Source organism: Manis pentadactyla, chromosome 12, assembly GCF_030020395.1.
Source record: "Manis pentadactyla isolate mManPen7 chromosome 12, mManPen7.hap1, whole genome shotgun sequence".
Classification (NCBI taxonomy): Eukaryota; Metazoa; Chordata; class Mammalia; order Pholidota; family Manidae; genus Manis; species Manis pentadactyla.
The window spans coordinates 28,872,142-28,895,729 of NC_080030.1; the positions used below are offsets into that span (position 1 = coordinate 28,872,142).

The following is a 23,588-nucleotide window of genomic DNA, read 5'->3' on the forward strand; positions in this document are numbered from 1 at the left end:
GGAAAAACAGAATCACTTAACTTTTGATTTCAGGCAAATGAAAGTTTGATGGTCATGCCGAAGTAGATCCAAGATCCACTGATACACAGATCAGAGTATAATACAAGACAGCCTGAAGGGGTCAAGAGAGTTGACGAAATAGACTTGGTTGTAAAGGACTTTTACTTGTTGTTATGACAAGAATGAGACAAAAATCACTTAAAAATAATACAGCTGGAAAAGAAGTGGGAAGAAAGGGCTGGGAATAGGAGGTCTTTAGCCCTTCTTTTACTGAGGTGTCCAAACATTATCAAGTATGTGGAAAACTATTAGAAAGGCAAACCTCATCGGCCTTTACAATGCTCAGGTGATGGGATGTGGCATGGCAAATGCTTCTTCAGGCATGTCTGCAAAATAATCATCCCCATGTTTTCTATAATACGATTCAACTTCAACAATCCCAGGAAGCTATCTCATTCTCAGGCTGGAAAACCAAGGTAGAGTGCTCAAGAAACATGTCAGATGAACAAAGGACTAAGACTTAGGAAAGTTGAAGTGATTTACCCAGAAGTTCAGAGCTACTAAGGGATAGGTGGGCCTCCAGCCACTCAGCTGGACTGCAGGCCTGGCCTTCTCCCCGTCCACCCCAAACCCTAGAGACTGGAACAACAGCCCAGCAGTGACACAACAGGAGATGTTCCGTGGTCAGAAAGGCCTGGGAAGCTCAGGGAAAGTGAAGGCGGGTCCCAAGATGTCTAAGCCTCTGCTACACTACATGCCTTCCGAAGCTCTAAGGCTGCAGCAAGGCTCTCACTTTGACCTCAGAGCATCTCGGAGGACTAGTGCTCATGGAAGGGATGGCACACAAAGATGAGGCTGGGATGGCAGCACCACTGCAGCTCAGAAAGGATGGGTCAAGCACAAGGACAGCCTGAGCAAGGAGCTGTGGTTACCTGGACAAAGAGGTAGATCAGGATACAGCACAGACCCTGAAAGGGGCCCTCCACCACCTGCAGCTCTTCTCTGGAGGAAGAAAGGTCAAAGCAGGCGAGAAGCGTGTCCAAGCGCCGGTCTTGTGTTCCTGGCTCCTGGTTCAGCCACAGCAGCTTCAAACTCGGCATACCCCCTGGTCAAAAAGAGCCCATCCACCATTATTCTTGGCACTAGCAAGTCATAAGATGATTCTTGCAGAAATACAGTAGAAGTGTGAGGACACTAACATCTCCCCCTCCTGACAACCTTGGGCTTTAAAACTCAAAGGAACTAGGAAGTCAACATTAACAAAGCCTGGTAACAAAGACCCTGAAAGGCCAACATACACGTATTTCACTGAAAATATTTTTTTTAATGCTATGATTTAGGGGAAATTAGGGCTTTTCTCCTACTTGTGTTGTATCCTATAATAAGAATGCTTTTTGAAGGATGTTTCAAAGATATTGCCTCAGGGGGTGAGATGGAATTCAGCAAAGTGCTGGACAAAAAACACCCCATATTTATCTGGTTAGCTTGCTCTCTAGTGCCCTAGACCAGCGGTCTTAAACTTTAATGTGCAAAAATAATAAGCTGCAGAGATTATAGAAAATGCCATTTCCTGGGTTCTACATGCAAAAATTCTGCTGTGCTGGGTGTGGTGCAGGGGGTGGGGAGGAGGAGAGGGGGGAGCAGGGGAGTGTCTGCGTTTAGTAACCTACAGACCTGGGTCTATGGGCCCCATGCTTTGGGAAGCACATTCCTAAAACTACTAAACAAACAGAAATTCCTAGAATATACTTTTTGGTGATTCACTTCTGTATTTTATACATACATATAAATTGTTAAAATCAAAGAAAAGAAAAACCCCTCACTCACTCACTGAAACCCTAACAAAGGTGGGGCAGTCTGAAGCAGCCTGCTCTGTCCGCTGACAGTGCTGGGCTGAGCCAGGCCCTGTGTGAGCGGTAGCTGAGACTTGCTGGAGGGTCACTTGGCTGTAACACACGGCTGACCTCAAGGAGGGCTGGGATCTAAAGGTCTCACATGCTTACTAGAAAACAAACACACCGACCAGACAGCATCAGAATTAATTAACAGAAAAGGAAGCTCTTCTCTTTTCCCTCAACATTTCTGTCATTTAATATACCCAGTTTGTATTTCTCCTATCAGAAGCAAAACGACCCAGCAAAAGTCACGTGCATTATGAAATGCTGAAATGCTGAAACAGTTTGCTTTTTATCAGTTTTACACTTAGTTTATAGATGAAAATTGTAAAGGCCAATGAGATTTGCCTTTTTAAAGTTTTCCATGTACATGATGTTTGGACACCTCAATAAAAATTTTTCATTATTTATTTTGGAAAGGAAAATGATCACTTTTCTCTTGAAGGGAAGAAAATGCTGAAAATCATAACTGGGGGGGGAAAATCCAAGGCACTCCTCATCAAGACAGAGATGTTATTCCATGATAATCAAAGGCTCAGCTGCCACTGCTCAGAGACGCACATCTCAGGGCTTTCTTCAGGGGTCAGTAAGCTGCAGCCCACAAGCCAAATCCAAATACAGGCTACAAACTAAGAATGGGTTTCACATTTTTTTTTTTTTTTTTTTTTAATAATTATTTTTTATTGAAGGGTAGTTGACGCACAGTATTACATTACATGAGTTTCAAGTGTACAACACAGTGGTAGAACATTTATATACATAATTCTAGGTTCCAGCTATCACCCTACCAGGCTGTTACAATATCTTGACTATATTCCTTATGCTATACATTACATCCCGGTTACTAATTTATTTTACCATTGGAAGTCTGTCCTTTTTTTTTTTTTTTTTGTGAGGGCATCTCTCATATTTATTGATCAAATGGTTGTTAACGACAATAAAATTCTGTATAGGGGAGTCAATGCTCAATGCACAATCATTATTCCACCCCAAGCCTAATTTTTGTCAGTCTCCAATCTTCTGAGGCATAACAAACAAGTTTTTACATGTAGAACAAATTCTTACATAATGAATAAGTTACATAGTGAACAGTACAAGGGCAGTCATCACAGAAACTTTCGGTTTTGCTCATGCATTATGAACTATAAACAGTCAGTTCAAATATGAATACTGATTTGGTTTTTATACTTGATTTATATGTGGATACCACATTTCTCTCTTTATTATTATTATTTTTAATAAAATGCTGAAGTGGTAGGTAGATACAAGATAAAGGTAGAAAACATAGTTTAGTGTTGTAAGAGAGCACATGTAGACGATCAGGTGTGTGCCTGTAGACTATGTGTTAATCCAAGCTAGACCAGGGCAATAAAACATCCACGTATGCAGAAGATTTCTCTCAGAACAGGGGGGGTGAGGTTCTAAGCCTCACCTCTGTTGATCCCCAATTTCTCACCTGATGGCCCCCCTGCGACTGTGCCTGTCTTAGGTTGTTCCTCCCTTGAGGAATCTTACCCGTCTCTGGCTAACCAGTCATCTTCCGGGGCCATACAGGGAAATGTGAAGTTGGTAAGTGAGAGAGAAGCCTTATTGTTTGAAAAGGTTAGCTTTTTACTTCTTTGCAGATTTATGCCCTGTGGCTTCTATGCCCAGCATTTGTCTTGAGGTATCTTTACCACTTGGAAGAATTATGATACTCGGTAAATTTGATATGAGGCACGAATTCTATTTAAGGGTTGTAATTAGGAAGGAAGAAGAAAAGCTATAGAAGTAGCAGGCGGAAGAAAACATGGGAAGATTGATTATTTCTTTGATATATCTTCTTGTAGAGTAACTTCAGCATGTATAGGTTTTAAGCTACTACTTAAATTGCACACACACATTAACATAATAGGAGTATAGTTACATAACCAAAGCATATCTGTAATTACCAGCCATCTGCAGTGTAACCAAGAAAACCAGTTAGGCACCTTAGGCATTTGTGAAAACTTATCTATGATATGGTGGATATTGTCCAAATGAACTTGAACAGTCTGAGAGAAATCAGACAAATTAAAACAACCCATTCCTGGGGACTGTTCACATGCCATATGTTCTTTTAACAATAAATAGTTTGTAGTTGTAAGACTTTGGAGCGCTACAATTTGCACTTCTCCAAATTCTTGGTTGAGTTCCAACAGTATAGATCCAGTCCAATTTTGTTGTTTTACTGTATGCACAGGCCAGCTTAGATATCTCCTTCCTCATTCCCATGGCAGGTCCAGGAACTGGTGGGATGAGTGCATCTACAGCTGTAGCAGTGCGTGGATCTTTGTTGGGGTTTTTTGATGATCATCTTCTGGCATGAGTCTTGGGTTTCACATTTTTAAATCGTTAAAAAAATCAAAAGAAAAATAGTATTTCAAAATACGAGAAAATTATATGAATTCCAATTTCAATGTCCCTTTATAAAGTTTTAGTAGAACACCACCACACTTTTTTATTTAACATATTGTCTATGGCTCTTTGAGCACTTTAAATGCAGAGCTGAGCAGCTGCAAGAGACCAGCCTAGAATATTTACTATCTCACCTTTACAGAAAGTTTGCCAAGCCCCAATCCAAGGTAAGTGATGGATATTCCATTATCATATTTATTTCAAATGCAATAAAGCAGCTGAAAAACATTTTTTTCTGACTCTAAGTCATTCATCATAAAAAGTTTATAATGATAGAGAAGCATAAATAAAATAAAAATAATCTACCTAAAAACAATCCTACCCCTGGATATAACCCGTATTTTAGAATATAGCTTTCAGTCCTTTTTTCAATGCATATAAAACATCTGTGAGCACAGGTAAGAGGCCAAGCCCCCATCCGAGCATGAGATGGACAGTAGGAAGATTCTACCTCATGTCTCACTTGCTTATGCATGAGAGTTTAATATACAAAAATTGAGATTCGTGAAATATATTCAGAGCCAAGTACAGCAGCAGTGATAAAGGTGAGATTCCTGAGTAACAGTGCTTATGGCCTGCTATTCATTCCCAAAAGGGACAAAACTGGGTGAAATGGACTTAAATATCCAGGTAAGATATTGTCAGGCAAGATACCTCCCCGAGTCTGTCCAATGAGAGAGGATTCTGGGCCTGCTGCCAGGTCCCGAGAAGCACCACACGAAAGCAGAACGAACGGTCACTGTCTGGAAGAGCTTGTGTGCGGCCGGCATGCAAAGACACTGTGATACCAGGCCATGGAGTTCTTACCAGGGGAGTACTGAAGGTCAAAGGACGATAAGCTTAGCTGCTGACGGTGTCTACATGGAAGGGGTGGGGTGGCTGGGAACCGCTGATCTGGGCGCTGATCTGGGGATGGCAAGGAGGCAGCAGTGGGTATCTGGTACAACCCTTCCTGCTTCCCCCTCCTGCCCAACTGTCCTAACATCCCACCAAACATACACTCAACACCTGCTTTGGGGGAAATGCCACATGCTGGCCATCATAGCAGGTGCTGGAGAAAAGCTGTGTCCACCATCAGGAGCACACAGGCACCCACCAAAGGTGCCCTGCTGAGGAAGAGCAGTGGCACAGGACTAGACCTGGGGGAGAGGGAGGGTCACAAGGGTTACTGGAGGGAGAGATATGAGAGCAGCAGGAATTCACCAAGACAGAGAAGGGAAGGGAGACATGGGTTGCAAAGGTCTGCACCCTGAGTGATGGGAAGGCACCGAAGGGGTAGCCAGTTAGTCAAGTTTGTGCTCTGAGAGGCAACTCAGGCTGCAGAGGAGCGTGGGTGGGGGGCATATGGGGTGGGAGGAAGTTGGTGGACCTGAGGGGACCTGAGGCAGACCCAGATGGACAGGGGGAGAGATGGGGAGGGAGCACCCAGATGGTTGACTTCTTCCCTCTTCACATTGAGGCCTCTGTGGGGGCTCCCAGGAACCAGCACTGCACCCAGAACGGCAGGTTCAGTACCTGCGAATGGCTGGGAAGATTTCTTCAGGTGTCAGCCTTCTGACGCAGCAAGGAGGCAGTGAACAAACACCTGGTAAGCAACTTCTGAAATGGGTGACTCTCCTTCTTTCCCCTGTATCTTTTATCAAACTAATAGTCTCCATATCATTTGGGAAGTTGTTAGAAATGCACATTCTTGTGTCCCACCCCAGACCTACTAAATCAGAATTTCTACAGGTGGGGAGCAGCAATCTGTTTAAATATATCCCCAAGGTAATTCTCATGCAGGCAAAGTTTGAACACTTCCCAACACTCTCCAAAAATACAGCTAAGATATCACTTACACAGACTAAAAAAGAATAACTTACCAATAATAAAGAAATCAATCCCTGAAAAGGTCTAATAATATAATAGATTCCAGGAAAAACCATGTCTTAGAATTTAGCTCCTAAAATTCAATCAGTAATTTGTTTAGTCTGGACATATCTGTATATTAGTATAGGAGGTTAGGTGTCCACAGCTTTTTCCAAAATGTGAGGGCCTTCACCTTTAATAGAAGATAAGATATTCTGACGGTACTGTTGTTTTATGTCACAAGGAGTATATCACTGGAACACACCGAGACATGCTGAGGATTCCACAAAAAGGCCTTAATCATAAGGTTGCTTCCTTCCTAAGTGCAGGAGAATGTCAGCTCCTCCTGTCCACAAAGATCTACTTCTCAGCTGATAGATTTCCAGTCATCATTTTAAGCCAGGAGGGTATGAATTTCTTTAGACTAGCTCTCTTCTACTCGTAAATTCACTCTAAGCAAAGTAGTTTATAACTCTGGTGTGACAACGTGAGAGGGCTGAGCCTACCAAACACACAGGAAATTGTTAGTAATTTCAGTTTAAAAGAATCACATTTTCACCAGAACCAGAAGGCAGGTCAGCTCAAAGGAGGGCACCTGAAACTACCAGGCACGGAAGAGAGCTCTTCTCTTCACGCTGCGTGGGCAGGTGTGCGCACACACTCACACTTAGCTAGGGTCATGAAGACAGACTTCACCAGGAAAGGTCAAGAGTGGCCCTTACATTTCACCCAGAGCTCCATGGGCAGCCAAGATGTTTCAAAGAACAATCAGAGACCTGAACAAGCAACCTGGTCTCTAGGGTCACCAACTAGCATCACATCTAAAATGAATCAGCTTAAAAAATCTAACTATATAACCTGGTTAAGGTTTTCGTGTGAATAAGACAGGAACCAGGAGGGACCAAGCCCCACAGGGCTGAACAAAGGGGTGGGGAAAAAGGTTGTCTCCATAACTGACACCCATGAAGAATGTCTCCAGAAGTGCCTGGAAGGACCCAGCTTCTGGGTGGGGAGTTGCTGGATGCGCCCCATTAGTAGCAAATCAAAGGTCCCGTTTGTGTTTACAGTAATAAACATAAGTGAATTAACAGATTGTTTCCTTGCATATTCCTATGGTGAGAAAAACTATACAACTATTTGGCTTGTGTCCACTCCCAGGATATAAGAGGTTAAGTCTCTGGAAATTAATTTACATGTATCTTATGTCTCAAATTTACCTGAAAAGGTTCTAATTCGTAAGTGTGAATTAAATGAATCTTTGTTTACCATTCTCTGTTTCGTAGGACATTCCTGGCCAAAAGAAAACAAAATTAAAAGGCGTGCTGACCCACATGTCAACAGAATCCTTTCTCTGGCTGGCTGAACTTCAACAGCCTAATTATAATAAGCAAAAAGATCCACTCAGACATAAATGGAGGAGAATGCAGTACCATCTCAAGGTAGTAAATTCTACACTTCTGTGGATGAGGCGTCTAACTTTGTGCTTATAAAATGACACTGTTATATGCTTCTATCTAAGGTATTCAAAATAGAGTGACTGTGGCTATAAAACACTGTAAAATTCAACTACTGGCTTGTGACTCAAATGTGTATTTGTAATACATTTATTTGACAAAGCCTCCAATTATTTTTTTAAATGGAAGAAAAACCACTATTGAGGTTATAAATCCATTTGTCTTGGTTCATGACGTCAGACAGGCAGGTCCAGAGGCTGAGGGCCACAGACAGCAGTTGGTGGCTTCTATATACTGCCCACAGAAACACCTAAGATTCCACAAGACTTTCTTCACCTGTGTGCATCAGGTGTCAAGGTGAACAGGAAAGCTTCACTACAATTGTTTGGCAAATGATGGAAGCAGTCAAATACAGCACCTTCTTTTCATGAAATTATCACCTCACCTCACTTAATTTTGTAAAACAGTCCTCTAAGACAATTTGCAAGGTTCTGGTGAATCAAACATCCTATATAGCCAAGAACCAATTCTGGAACAACACTAAACAAATCACTCTAGACAGACAAATGGCCAATTAGATATGTGCCATCAGCATTCCAAGGTTTCTAAAATAAGGGAGTAGTTAAATGCCTAAAAAGTGACATTGAGTTTGGTGGGGGGAGGGGACTCACCTATACTTTGTCTAAAGAAGAATCTCCAATTCTAGGGATTAAAGAAACTATTTTAAATGCTCGCCTGTTGTTTAGTCCAACATTCACTCCACAAATACAGAACATTAGTGAGCGAGGACACAGAGGGAGAGCGGGCTGCATGGATGCCAAGAATGAATGAGCACAGGGTGGACAAGCTGGGGCCCTTTAAGAATCGTGTCTGAGGAAAGGAAAATGAATTGAACCTTTCTCATGGTATCAGAAACCTCATCTCTCATGATATCAGAAACCTCATCTCTCATGATATACTGTAAGATAAATGAAACGTAATATATATAATATTATAAACATAATACAGATTATATATATACATAACATACATATATGTATATATACATATATATCTGTGTGCATAACCCACACACAGGCACACACATGAAGATGGGGATCACAGATGGGAAATATGCTCATGAACGAGTTCCCTGAAAAAAATATACCAGTTATAAAATTTATTTTTCTAACCCAACCGTGCTGGGCAATTTTAATTCTTTCCCCTTCTTAATCCTTGGGAAATCTCTCTAATTTTTATGGCCCCCAATTCTGTCACCTTTTCACTTTGTTCAAAAATGCCTGTGATTTCTTTATTTTTACCATTTAAGACAGCAAGCATTAAATCATATGTGCTGTTAGAAGAAAAAGTCTTTAAGAAAGAACACTCTGGCCACTATATTGGGACACTCACTGAAAATACGTTTATGAGACCGACCTAAAACCATCTCAGGAGAACAAGGGAACCCCAACACAGGTTGCTAAGGTAATGCCCAAGCTAATGGTGACAGGAGAACCATCTGACTCAGAAACTGTGGCTCTCATCCTACAGCTGGTGCATCGCAGCCAAGTGGGAGGTCCTGCAAGTCTCAGACTCTTGGGATGAGGTGGAGGAAGAGGATTGCCAGGGATTCCAGTTTCAAATCACACATGATTTGAGCAACAGAAAACACCAGGGACAGGAATCTGACGGTCTTTCATTTCAGTCTAAAAACCATTTGGCATTTTCCCTCATGGTTATAGAAAAGCATTCAAATTTTAAATTCTTGTCATTCTTGAATCATTATTGATATAAGCATACACAGTCATTCATATAAATCATCTGCAACAAAAGCTCAAAATCATGTTTCCAGTTTACTCAGGTAGAGGATGGACGTGCCTTTGGATATGGCCCTCCATGCAGGCCCAGCTTCTCAAGCTCCTTCTAGAATCAGGACCCTGACATGTAGTCCATGGCTGCCACATGCATAAGCGCCATACTTCCAGCAGTGCCAAGGAGAATGTAGTGCCTCTGACAGTTTGACTTCTAGAGTTTATTAAAACATTACATGGAGTGGCCTTTAGAATTAGCTTATAATATAATGATGAAGAGACAAGTATTCTTCTTAATTAAAGCATGAGGAGAATTATAATAATCCCTTTCTGTATTATTTTTGGAAAGGCACTGTAAGATGGAAATTATATTACAAACATTTCTGAAAAGTTCTTTTGTCTTTTAAAAACACTGCTGTAAAAACAAATGAGAATTCATCTTCACTTTGTAATAAGTACCTTTTTAGGTTTGAATGTATCACTGACTGAGAGAATATGGAAATAGCTCCTGTAATAACTTCCTCAGCTTCTCTCCTACGGCAATTCCACTTTTAAGAAAAACACTTTGTGAGGATGGGCGGAAGATGGCGGTGTGAGTAGAGCAGCGGAAATCTCCTCCCAAAACCACAGATATCTATGAAAATATAACAAAGACAACCCTTCCTAGAATAAAGACCAGAGGACACAGGACAATATCCAGACCACATCCGCACCTGAGAGAACCCAGGGCCTCATGAAGGGGGTAAGATACAAGCCCCGGCTCGGCGGGAGCCGAGCGCCTATCCCCCCAACTCCAGCGGGAGAAGAATAGGCAGAGCAGGAGGGAGACGGAGCCCAGGACTGCCGAACACCCAGCCCCATCCATCGGGCCAGAGTGCAGACACAGTGCATGCGCAGGGGGCCCTGGATACTAGGAAAACAGGGCAGTAAGAACAGTGAGCGGGCACCGGAGGCCGGGTGCCAGAGGACATAAGAAAAACGAGCGATCAATTTTTTTTTTTTTCTGTTTTGTTTTGGTGAGTGCTTTTTGGAAGTCTGAAAGGGATAGGGACCCCAATACTAGGGAAACAGGGCAGCAAGAACAGAGAGCGGGCACCGGTGGCCTGGCGCCGGAGGACACCAGAAAAGAGAGCAACCAGGTTTTTTTTTGCTGTTTTGTTTTGGCGAGTGCTTTTTGGAAGTCTTAAAGGGACAGGGACCCCAATACTAGGGAAACAGGGCAGCAAGACCGGTGAGCAGATGCCTGAGGCTGGCGCCGGAGAATAAAGAAAAACGAGTGGCCACCTTTTTTTTTTTTTTTTTTGTGGTGTTGTTTTGTTTTGGCGGGTGCTTTTTGGAAGTCTTAAAGGGGCAGGGCGGGACACTTAATCCAGAGGTAGGGAATCCGGGGATCTCTGGGCACCCTAACCCCTGGGCTGCAGGGAGCAGGGAGGCCCCTTACGGAGATAAATAGCCTCCCAGCAGCTCCCCCTCCAATGCGACTCCACCACTTTGGACCTGCTGCCTGAGCCAGGCCATGCCCAAAGCAACAGCGGAGATTAACTCCACAGCAGACGGGCAGGAAGCAGAAACCCTGTCTGCGCGCAGCTGCGCAGCACAAGCCACTATAGGCCGCTGTTCTCCCAGGAGAGGAGGGCCACAAACCAACAAGAAAGGAAGTCCTTCCAGCCATCACTCGTCCCAGCTCTGCAAACTATTCCTATCACCATGAAAAGGCAAAGCTACAGGCAGAAAAAGATCACAGAGACAACACCAGAGAAGGAGACAGACCTAACCAGTCTTCCTGAAAAAGAATTCAAAATAAGAATCATAAACATGTTGACAGAGATGCAGAGAAATACGCAAGAGAAATGGGATGAAGTCCGGAGGGAGATCACAGATGCCAGAAAGGAGATCGCAGAAATGAAACAAACTCTGGAAGAGTTTATAAGCAGAATGGATAGGATGCAAGAGGCCATTGATGGAATTGAAACAAGAGAACAGGAACGCATAGAAGCTGACGTAGAGAGAGATAAAAGGATCTCCAGGAATGAAACAATATTAAGAGAACTGTGTGACCAATCCAAAAGGAACAATATCCGTATTATAGGGGTTCCGGAAGAAGAAGAGAGAGGAAAAGAGATGGAAAGTATCTTAGAAGAAATAATTGCTGAAAACTTCCCCAAACTGGGGGAGGAACTTATCGAACAGACCACGGAAATACACAGAACCCCCAACAGAAAGGATCCAAGGAGGACAACACCAAGACACATAATAATTAAAATGGCAAAGATCAAGGACAAAGAAAGAGTTTTAAAGGCAGCTAGAGAGAAAAAGGTCACCTATAAAGGAAAACCCATCAGGCTAACATCAGACTTCTCAACAGAAACCCTACAGGCCAGAAGAGAATGGCATGATATACTTAATACAATGAAACAGAAGGGCCTTGAACCAAGGATACTGTGTCCAGCACGACTATCATTCAAATATGACGGTGGGATTAAACAATTCCCAGACAAACAAAAGCTGAGGGAATTGGCTTCCCACAAACCACCTCTACAGAACATCTTACAGGGACTGCTCTAGATGGGAGTACTCCTAGAAAGAGCACAGCACAAAACACCCAACATATGAAGAATCGAGGAGGAGGAATAAGAAGGGAGAGAAGAAAAGAATCTCCAGACAGTGTATATAACAGCTCAATAAGCGAGCTAAGTTAGGCAGTAAGATACTAAAGAGGCTAACCTTGAACCGTTGGTAACCACAAATTTAAAGCCTGCAATGGCAGTAAGTACATATCTCTCAATAGTCACCCTAAATGTAAATGGACTGAATGCACCAATCAAAAGACACAGAGTAATAGAATGGATAAAAAAGCAAGACCCATCTATATGCTGCTTACAAGAAACTCACCTCAAACCCAAAGACATGTACAGACTAAAAGTCAAGGGATGGAAAAACATATTTCAGGCAAACAACAGCAAGAAGAAAGCAGGGGTTGCAGTACTAATATCAGACAACATAGACTTCAAAACAAAGAAAGTAACAAGAGATAAAGAAGGACACTACATAATGATAAAGGGCTCAGTCAAACAAGAGGATATAACCATTATAAATATATATGCACCCAACACAGGAGCACCAGCATATGTGAAACAAATACTAACAGAACTAAAGGGGGATATAGACTGCAATGCATTCATTCTAGGAGACTTCAACACACCACTCACCCCAAAGGATAGATCCACTGGGCAGAAAATAAGTAAGGACACGGAAGCACTGAACAACACAGTAGAGCAGATGGACCTACTAGACATCTATAGAACTCTACATCCAAAAGCAACAGGATATACATTCTTCTCAAGTGCACATGGAACATTCTCCAGAATAGACCACATACTAGGCCACAAAAAGAGCCTCAGAAAATTCCAAAAGATTGAAATCCTACCAACCAACTTTTCAGACCACAAAGGCATAAAACTAGAAATAAACTGTACAAAGAAAGCAAAGAGGCTCACAAACACGTGGAGGCTTAACAACACGCTCCTAAATAATCAATGGATCAATAACCAAATCAAAATGGAGATCCGGCAATATATGGAAACAAATGACAACAACAACACTAAGCCCCAACTTCTGTGGGACGCAGCAAAAGCAGTCTTAAGAGGAAAGTATATAGCAATCCAAGCATATTTAAAAAAGGAAGAACAATCCCAAATGAATGGTCTAATGTCACAATTATCGAAATTGGAAAAAGAAGAACAGATGAGGCCTAAGGTCAGCAGAAGGAGGGACATAATAAAGATCAGAGATGAAATAAATAAAATTGAGAAGAATAAAACAATAGCAAAAATCAATGAAACCAAGAGCTGGTTCTTCGAGAAAATAAACAAAATAGATAAGCCTCTAGCCAGACTTATTAAGAAGAAAAGAGAGTCAACACAAATCAACAGTATCAGAAACGAGAAAGGAAAAATCACGACGGACCCCACGGAAATACAAAGAATTATTAGAGAATACTATGAAAACCTATATATGCTAACAAGCTGGGAAACCTAGGAGAAATGGACAACTTCCTAGAAAAATACAACCTTCCAAGATTGACCCAGAAAGAAACAGAAAATATAAACAGACCAAGCACCAGCAACGAAATTGAAGCGGTAATCAAAAAACTACCAAAGAACAAAACTCCCGGGCCAGATGGATTTACCTCGGAATTTTATCAGACATACAGGGAAGACATAATACCCATTCTCCTTAAAGTTTTCCAAAAAATAGAGGAGGAGGGGAAACTCCCAAACTCATTCTATGAAGCTAACATCACCCTAATACCAAAACCAGGCAAAGACCCCACCAAAAAAGAAAACTACAGACCAATATCCCTGATGAACGTAGATGCAAAAATACTCAACAAAATATTAGCAAACCGAATTCAAAAATACATCAAAAGGATCATACACCATGACCAAGTGGGATTCATCCCAGGGATGCAAGGATGGTACAACATTCGAAAGTCCATCAACATCATCCACCACATCAACAAAAAGAAAGACAAAAACGACATGATCATCTCCATAGATGCTGAAAAAGCATTTGACAAAGTTCAACATCCATTCATGATAAAAACTCTCAGCAAAATGGGAATAGAGGGCAAGTACCTCAACATAATAAAGGCCATCTATGATAAACCCACAGCCAACATTCTATTGAACAGCGAGAAGCTGAAAGCATTTCCTCTGAGATTGGGAACTAGACAGGGATGCCCACTCTCTCCACTGTTATTTAACATAGTACTGGAGGTCCTAGCCACGGCAATCAGACAAAACAAAGAAATACAAGGAATCCAGATTGGTAAAGAAGAAGTTAAACTGTCACTATTTGCAGATGACATGATACTGTACATAAAAAACCCTAAAGACTCCACCCCAAGACTACTAGAACTGATATCGGAATACAGCAAAGTTGCAGGATACAAAATCAACACACAGAAATCTGTGGCTTTCCTATACACTAACAATGAACCAACAGAAAGAGAAATCAGGAAAACAACTCCATTCACAATTGCCTCAAAAAAAATAAAATACCTAGGAATAAACCTAAACAAAGAAGTGAAAGACTTATACTCTGAAAACTACAAGTCACTCTTAAGAGAAATTAAAGGGGACACTAACAGATGGAAACTCATCCCATACTCGTGGCTAGGAAGAATTAATATCGTCAAAATGGCCATCCTGCCAAAGCAATATACAGATTTGATGCAATCCCTATGAAACTACCAGCAACATTCTTCAATGAACTGGAACAAATAATTCAAAAATTCATATGGAAACACCAAAGACCCCGAATAGCCAAAGCAATCCTGAGAAAGAAGAATAAAGTAGGGGGGATCGCACTCCCCAACTTCAAGCTCTACTATAAAGCCATAGTAATCAAGACAATTTGGTACTGGCACAAGAGCAGAGCCACAGACCAATGGAACAGACTAGAGAATCCAGACATTAACCCAGACATATATGGTCAATTAATATTTGATAATGGAGCCATGGACATACAGTGGCGAAATGACAGTCTCTTCAACAGATGGTGCTGGCAAAACTGGACAGCTACATGTAGGAGGATGAAACTGGACCATTGTCTAACCCCATATACAAAAGTAAACTCAAAATGGATGAAAAACCTGAATGTAAGTCATGAAACCATTAAACTCTTGGAAGAAAACATAGGCAAAAACCTCTTAGACATAAACATGAGTGACCTCTTCTTGAACATATCTCCCTGGGCAAGGAAAACAACAGCAAAAATGAATAAGTGGGACTATATTAAGCTGAAAAGCTTCTGAACAGCAAAAGACACCATCAATAGAACAAAAAGGAACCCTACAGTATGGGAGAATATATTTGAAAATGACACATCCGATAAAGGCTTGACGTCCACAATATATAAAGAGCTCACATGCCTCAACAAACAAAAAACAAATAACCCAATTAAAAAATGGGCAGAGGAACTGAACAGACAGTTCTCCAAAAAAGAAATACAGATGGCCAACAGACACATGAAAACATGCTCCACATCGCTAGTTATCAGAGAAATGCAAATTAAAACTACAATGAGGTATCACCTCACACCAGTAAGGATGGCTGCCATCCAAAAGACAAACAACAACAAATGTTGGCGAGGCTGTGGAGAAAGGGGAACCCTTCTACAGTGCTGGTGGGAATGTAAGTCAGTTCAACCATTGTGGAAAGCAGTATGGAGGTACATCAAAATGCTCAAAACAGACCTACCATTTGACCCAGGACTTGCACTCCTAGGAATTTACCCTAAGAATGCAGCAATCAAGTATGAGAAAGATCAGTGCACCCCTATGTTTATCGCAGCACTATTTACAATAGCCAAGAATTGGAAGCAACCTAAATGTCCATCGATAGATGAATGGATAAAGAAGATGTGGTACATATACACAATGGAATACTACTCAGCCATAAGAAAAGGGCAAATCCAATCATTTGCAGCAACATGGATGGAGCTGGAGGGTATTATGCTCAGTGAAACAAGCCAAGCGGACAAAGAGAAATGCCAAATGATTTCACTTATCTGTGGAATATAAGGACAAAGGCAAAACTGAAGGAACAAAACAGCAGCAGAATCAAAGAAATCAAGAATGGACTAACAGGTACCAAAGGGAAAGGGACTGGGGAGGAAGGGTGGGTAGGGAGGGATAAGGGGCGGGGGAGAAGTAGGGGCGTATTAAGATAAACATGCATGGGGGGTAGTAGAAAAGGGAGGGCTGTACAACACAGAGAAGGCAAGTAGTGATTCTACAACATTTTGCTATGCTGATGGACAGTGACTGTAAAGGGGTTTATAGGGGAGACCTGGTATAGGGGAGAGCCTAGTAAACATAATATTCGTCATGTAAGTGTAGATTAGTGACACCAAAAAAAAAAAGGGGCAGTTCCTTTGTGGTAAACTCCAATGAGTTCTACACAAGGGTATAAAGGGCATATAAAAGTGTAGGCAAAGAGTCTGTTTGCGTTTATACAGAAGATCAAAGCCTAATTGGGCTGCCCCGAAAATGAACTAAGATACGATATGAAAGAGAACTTCCAACATCAGCACTCTCTGGAAGACTCATGCCAGAAGATGATCATCAAAAAACCCCAACAAAGATCCACGCACTGCTACAGCTGTAGATGCACTCATCCCACCAGCTCCTGGACTTGCCATGGGAATGAAGAAGGAGATATCTAAGCTGGCCTGTGCATACAGTAAAACAACAAATTTGACTGGATCTATACTGTTGGAACTCAACCAAGAATTAGGAGAAGTGCAAATTGTAGCGCTCCAAAATCTTACAACTACAGACTATTTACTGTTAAAAGAACATAAGGGATGTGAACATTCCCCAGGAATGGGTTGTTTTAATTTGTCTGATTTCTCTCAGACTGTTCAAGTTCAGTTGGACAATATCCACCATATCATAGATAAGTTTTCACAAATGCCTAAGGTGCCTAACTGGTTTTCTTGGTTTCACCGGTGATGGCTGGTAATTACAGGTATGCTTTGGTTATGTAACTATACTCCTATTATGTTAATGTGCGTGCGCAATTTAAGTAGTAGCTTAAAACCTATACCTGCTGAAGTTACTCTACAAGAAGATATGTCAAAGAAATAATCAATCTTCCCACGTTTTCTGCCGCCTGCTACTTCTATAGCTTTTCTTCTTCCTTCCTAATTACAACCCTTAAATAGAATTCGTGCCTCATATCAAATTTACCGAGTATCATAATTCTTCCAAGTGGTAAAGATACCTCAAGACAAATGCTGGGCATAGAAGCCACAGGGCATAAATATGCAAAGAAGTAAAAAGCTAACTTTTTCAAACAATAAGGCTTCTCTCTCACTTACCAACTTCACATTTCCCTGTATGGCCCCGGAAGATGACTGGTTAGCCAGAGACGGGTAAGATTCCTCAAGGGAGGAACAACCTAAGACAGGCACAGTCGCAGGGGGGTCATCAGGTGAGAAATTGGGGATCAACAGAGGTGAGGCTTAGAACCTCACCCCCCCTGTTCTGAGAAAAATCTTCTGCATACGTGGATGTTTTATTGCCCTGGTCTAGCTTGGATTAACACATAGTCTACAGGCACACACCTGATCATCTACATTTGCTCTCTTACAACACTAAACTATGTTTTCTACCTTTATCTTGTATCTACCTACCACTTCAGCATTTTATTAAAAATAATAATAATAAAGAGAGAAATGTGGTATCCACATATAAATCAAGTATAAAAACCAAATGAGTATTCATATTTGAACTGACTGTTTATAGTTCATAATGCATGAGCAAAACCGAAAGTTTCTGTGATGACTGCCCTTGTACTGTTCACTATGTAACTTATTCATTATGTAAGAATTTGTTCTCCATGTAAGAACTTGTTTGTTATGCCTCAGAAGATTGGAGACTGACGAAAATTAGGCTTGGGGTGGATTAATGATTGTGCATTGAGCATTGACTCCCCTATACAGAATTCTATTGTTGTTAACAACCATTTGATCAATAAATATGAGAGATGCCCTCACAAACAAACAAAAAAAAGAAAAACACTTTGCAGTGCTCAAAGCCTTATTTGGTAAATTATAGGCCTGTGTGACGGAAATGAGGTGCCATGAGAGAATTTAACAAATACAAAAATGGAGTATCGTAATTTTAGAAAAATATTTGTTCTCTAAAACAATGACAAGGGCTGCTAAAAGTACTCCTGAAGCATCCTCTTTGTGCAGAATACTGATTTCTAGTCAGATGCTTGACTTTTCAGACGCTATGAACATGTAGGAAAAAAGGACTTACTTCAACTAAGTTTTAGGTGAACTCTGCATTTTCCTTCCTACCCACTGTATGTTAAAGATGCCTCTCATGAAAAGAAAACTTATTTTGCCAGTTAGGATAATTTTCTTTTATCTCCCCTTTCTGTTCATCAAAATAAACTTTCATAAATGGAGAGAAGGTAAGGGTTGACCCAAGCAGAGTATCAAGAACCCAGTCCTATTAATTCAGTGCATATTTGCTGTGGAACACGCTGGTGTCAGGCCCTGAGGATCCGGCAGCAGCGGCTCTGACCTCAGCATGCTCCCTTCGTGCCCAGCCCCACCCCCGGCGTGGGCCTGAGCAGGGTACAGGGCGAATGGCAGCTAGTGCAGCAGGCGGGCCCAGGGTGATCCACAGAGACACACTTGTTTTATCACGCTTTGCTGGACAGAGCTTCACAGAGACTGCTTTTTTACATATTAAAGGTCCAGGCAACCCCATCAGGAGTCCACCGGCACCATTTTCCAAAAGCATTTGCTCGCATCAGGTCTCTGTGGCACAACGTGGCTTCGAGCAGTACTTCAAACTTGCCCATCGTCACACTGGCTGTGGCGATGTGTGATCGGTGACTACAGCTTGCTGCAAGCCCAGCAGTGGGTAGCTGTTTTTACCAATAAAGTATACTTAAATTAAGGTATCAACACTGTTTTTCTAGACTTAACAGACTATAGTAGAAGTGTAAACATGACTTTTACATGCACTAGGAAACCAAAAATTCACTTGGCTCACTTTATTGTGATATTTGCTTTACTGCTGTGGTCTGGAACTGAGACCAAAGCTTCTCCAAGGTATGTGTGTAATGCCTCCCTGGGGAGTTTTAGACCTTTGTTAGATAAATACATTTCTCTTGGGCCCAGGCTGAGATGAAAATTACTGTATGTACAGATCTGGAAAAATATGTTTCCACATTGGATCCATTATTGGACTTGTATGATATGGTAAATGAATTAGTGATTTACTTGAGTCAAGGCTGTCTGTACCTGGAATGTTCATCGGCAGAGGCCTGACGAAGTCCGGGTGCCTGAGAGGGTTCCCTGAGTAGACAAACCACTCCTTGACAGCAGGACAGGTGCTGGAGCCACCTGCATAAAGCAGACATAAGGCAGATCAGATGCACATGAGTGCTGACAAGTCACCAGGCTAGCGGTGTAACAGACGCCACCCTGCTGGAGGCTGACCCAAGCTGGTAAGCATAAGTCTTAACCTCCACAGTCACTAAGAATGACCTCAAGCATCCAGCAGTCAGCCCCCACTCTCTAGTCTACAGGCCATCCGTTCATTCCAACAAGAAGAGTGGCCTCTGGGGTGAAGGAACTGGTGGGATGATCTGGGTGAGTGAACAATAATGGGCGCACAGAGCTCACCACCCAGCAGCTCCTGCAATGTCCTTCCCCACTTCCCCTCCCACTCGCACAATGATCCTGAAAACATTCAGGGAAAACTGTGCAGATATGATAGTCCTTTCTAGCCTTAAATTCACTGTTTTATTATGATTCACTCTTATTACGTGAGATAATTCAAAAAGCTGACAGCAATACCCCAGAACAGAGGCACTGTGGAATTACTAATCACCGTATGCCATTTGCGTGAACCCCATTCTTCCTCCTCGGCAAAGTGAGCAGAAGTGGGAAGAAGCCCTTCCAGTTCACAGAGCCCGTCTTGTGCCCCAGAGCGGCCTCCTCACCAGCACCACTGTCCCCCGACTCGCGGGTGCCTCCTGTCCCTTGATGCACCCCTGGTCAGGCCAACTTCAGTCTAAACTCCATCCAAGCACCTTTCCAAGTAAATGCCAGTTTTTGCTTTTAGCTTTTTTTTTTAGATAATTATTTTTTATTGAAGGGTACTTGACGCACAGTATTACATTACATTAGTTTCAAGTGTACAACACAGTGATAAAACATTTATATACATAATTCTAGGTTCCAGCTATCACCCTACCAAGCTGTTACAATATCTTGACTATATTCCTTATGCTATATATTACATCCCAGTTACTTATTTATTTTACCATTGGAAGTCTGTCCTTTTTTTTTTTTTTTTTTTTGTGAGGGCATCTCTCATATTTACTGATCAAATGGTTGTTAACGACAATAAAATTCTGTATAGGGGAGTCAATGCTCAATGCACAATCATTAATCCACCCCAAGCCTAATTTTCGTCAGTCTCCAATCTTCTGAGGCATAACAAACAAGTTCTTACATGGAGAACAAATTCTTACATAATGAATAAGTTACATAGTGAACAGTACAAGGGCAGTCATCACAGAAACTTTCGGTTTTGCTCATGCATTATGAACTATAAACAGTCAGTTCAAATATGAATACTCATTTGGTTTTTATACTTGATTTATATGTGGATACCACATTTCTCTCTTTATTATTATTATTTTTAATAAAATGCTGAAGTGGTAGGTAGATACAAGATAAAGGTAGAAAACATAGTTTAGTGTTGTAAGAGAGCAAATGTAGATGATCAGGTGTGTGCCTGTAGACTATGTGTTAATCCAAGCTAGACCAGGGCAATAAAACATCCACGTATGCAGAAGATTTTTCTCAGAACAGGGGGGGTGAGGTTCTAAGCCTCACCTCTGTTGATCCCCAATTTCTCACCTGATGACCCCCCTGCGACTGTGCCTGTCTTAGGTTGTTCCTCCCTTGAGGAATCTTACCCGTCTCTGGCTAACCAGTCATCTTCCGGGGCCATACAGGGAAATGTAAAGTTGGTAAGTGAGAGAGAAGCCTTATTGTTTGAAATGGTTAGCTTTTTACTTCTTTCCATATTTATGCCCTGTAGCTTCTATGCCCAGCATTTGTCTTGAGGTATCTTTACCACTTGGAAGAATTATGATACTCGGTAAATTTGATATGAGGCACGAATTCTATTTAAGGGTTGTAATTAGGAAGGAAGAAGAAAAGCTATAGAAGTAGCAGGCGGCAGAAAACGTGGGAAGATTGATTATTTCTTTGACATATCTTCTTGTAGAGTAACTTCAGCAGGTATAGGTTTTAAGCTACTACTTAAATTGCGCACACACATTAACATAATAGGAGTATAGTTACATAACCAAAGCATATCTGTAATTACCAGCCATCTCCAGGGAAACCAAGAAAACCAGTTAGGCACCTTAGGCATTTGTGAAAACTTATCTATGATATGGTGGATATTGTCCAACTGAACTTGAACAGTCTGAGAGAAATCAGACAAATTAAAACAACCCATTCCTGGGGAATGTTCACATCCCTTATGTTCTTTTAACAGTAAATAGTCTGTAGTTGTAAGATTTTGGAGCGCTACAATTTGCACTTCTCCTAATTCTTGGTTGAGTTCCAACAGTATAGATCCAGTCAAATTTGTTGTTTTACTGTATGCACAGGCCAGCTTAGATATCTCCTTCCTCATTCCCATGGCAAGTCCAGGAACTGGTGGGATGAGTGCATCTACAGCTGTAGCAGTGCGTGGATCTTTGTTGGGGTTTTTTGATGATCATCTTCTGGCATGAGTCTTCCAGAGAGTGCTGATGTTGGAAGTTCTCTTTCATATCGTATCTTAGTTCATTTTCGGGGTAGCCCAATTAGGCTTTGATCTTCTGTATAAACGCAAACAGACTCTTTGCCTACACTTTTATATGCCCTTTATACCCTTGTGTACAACTCATTGGAGGTTACCACACAGGAACTGCCCTTTTGTTTTGTTTTGTTTTGTTTTTGGTATCACTAATCTACATTTACATGACGAATATTATGTTTACTAGGCTCTCCCCTATACCAGGTCTCCCCTATAAACCCCTTTACAGTCACTGTCCATCAGCATAGCAAAATGTTGTAGAATCACTACTTGCCTTCTCTGTGTTGTACAGCCCTCCCTTTTCTACTACCCCCCATGCATGTTTATCTTAATACGCCCCTACTTCTCCCCCGCCCCTTATCCCTCCCTACCCACCCTTCCTCCCCAGTCCCTTTCCCTTTGGTACCTGTTAGTCCATTCTTGATTTCTTTGATTCTGCTGCTGTTTTGTTCCTTCAGTTTTGCCTTTGTCCTTATATTCCACAGATAAGTGAAATCATTTGGCATTTCTCTTTGTCCGCTTGGCTTGTTTCACTGAGCATAATACCCTCCAGCTCCATCCATGTTGCTGCAAATGATTGGATTTGCCCTTTTCTTATGGCTGAGTAGTATTCCATTGTGTATATGTACCACATCTTCTTTATCCATTCATCTATCGATGGACATTTAGGTTGCTTCCAATTCTTGGCTATTGTAAATAGTGCTGCGATAAACATAGGGGTGCACTGATCTTTCTCATACTTGATTGCTGCATTCTTAGGGTAAATTCCTAGGAGTGCAAGTCCTGGGTCAAATGGTAGGTCTGTTTTGAGCATTTTGATGTACCTCCATACTGCTTTCCACAATGGTTGAACTAACTTACATTCCCACCAGCAGTGTAGGAGGGTTCCCCTTTCTCCACAGCTTCGCCAACATTTGTTGTTGTTTGTCTTTTGGATGGCAGCCATCCTTACTGGTGTGAGGTGATACCTCATTGTAGTTTTAATTTGCATTTCTCTGATAACTAGCGATGTGGAGCATGTTTTCATGTGTCTGTTGGCCATCTGTATTTCTTTTTTGGAGAACTGTCTGTTCAGTTCCTCTGCCCATTTTTTAATTGGGTTATTTGTTTTTTGTTTGTTGAGGCGTGTGAGCTCTTTATATATTGTGGACGTCAAGCCTTTATTGGATGTGTCATTTTCAAATATATTCTCCCATACTGTAGGGATCCTTTTTGTTCTATTGATGGTGTCTTTTGCTGTACAGAAGCTTTTCAGCTTAATATAGTCCCACTTACTCATTTTTGCTGTTGTTTTCCTTGCCCGGGGAGATATGTTCAAGAAGAGGTCACTCATGTTTATGTCTAAGAGGTTTTTGCCTATGTTTTCATCCAAGAGTTTAATGGTTTCATGGCTTACATTCAGGTCTTTGATCCATTTTGAGTTTACTTTTGTAAATGGGGTTAGACAATGGTCCAGTTTCATTCTCCTACATGTAGCTGTCCAGTTTTGCCAGCACCACCTGTTGAAGAGACTGTCATTTCGCCATTGTATTTCCATGGCTCCTTTATCAAATATTAATTGACCATATATGTCTGGGTTAATGTCTGGATTCTCTAGTCTGTTCCATTGGTCTGTGGCTCTGCTCTTGTGCCAGTACCAAATTGTCTTGATTACTATGGCTTTATAGTAGAGCTTGAAGTTGGGGAGTGCGATCCCCCCTACTTTATTCTTCTTTCTCAGGATTGCTTTGGCTATTCGGGGTCTTTGGTG

The 23,588-nt window shown here is 41.6% G+C and overlaps 1 protein-coding gene across 7 annotated transcripts in view; it reads right to left on the reverse strand.

Moving 5' to 3' along the window:
* FAM120B (family with sequence similarity 120 member B) overlaps nucleotides 1–23,588 on the reverse strand; it is a 102,869-nt gene that overhangs the window by 53,462 nt on the left and 25,819 nt on the right. For 6 of the 7 annotated variants that reach the window (XM_057490262.1, XM_057490263.1, XM_057490260.1 and 3 more), the window contains exons 4-5: nucleotides 19,255–19,356; nucleotides 933–1,105 (exon numbers count right to left, since the gene is read on the reverse strand). In XM_057490262.1, the coding sequence (XP_057346245.1) occupies nucleotides 933–1,105; nucleotides 19,255–19,356 (275 nt within the window). The remainder of the gene's footprint in view (nucleotides 1–932; nucleotides 1,106–19,254; nucleotides 19,357–23,588) is intronic. The other variant, XM_057490264.1, reaches the window with a different exon arrangement.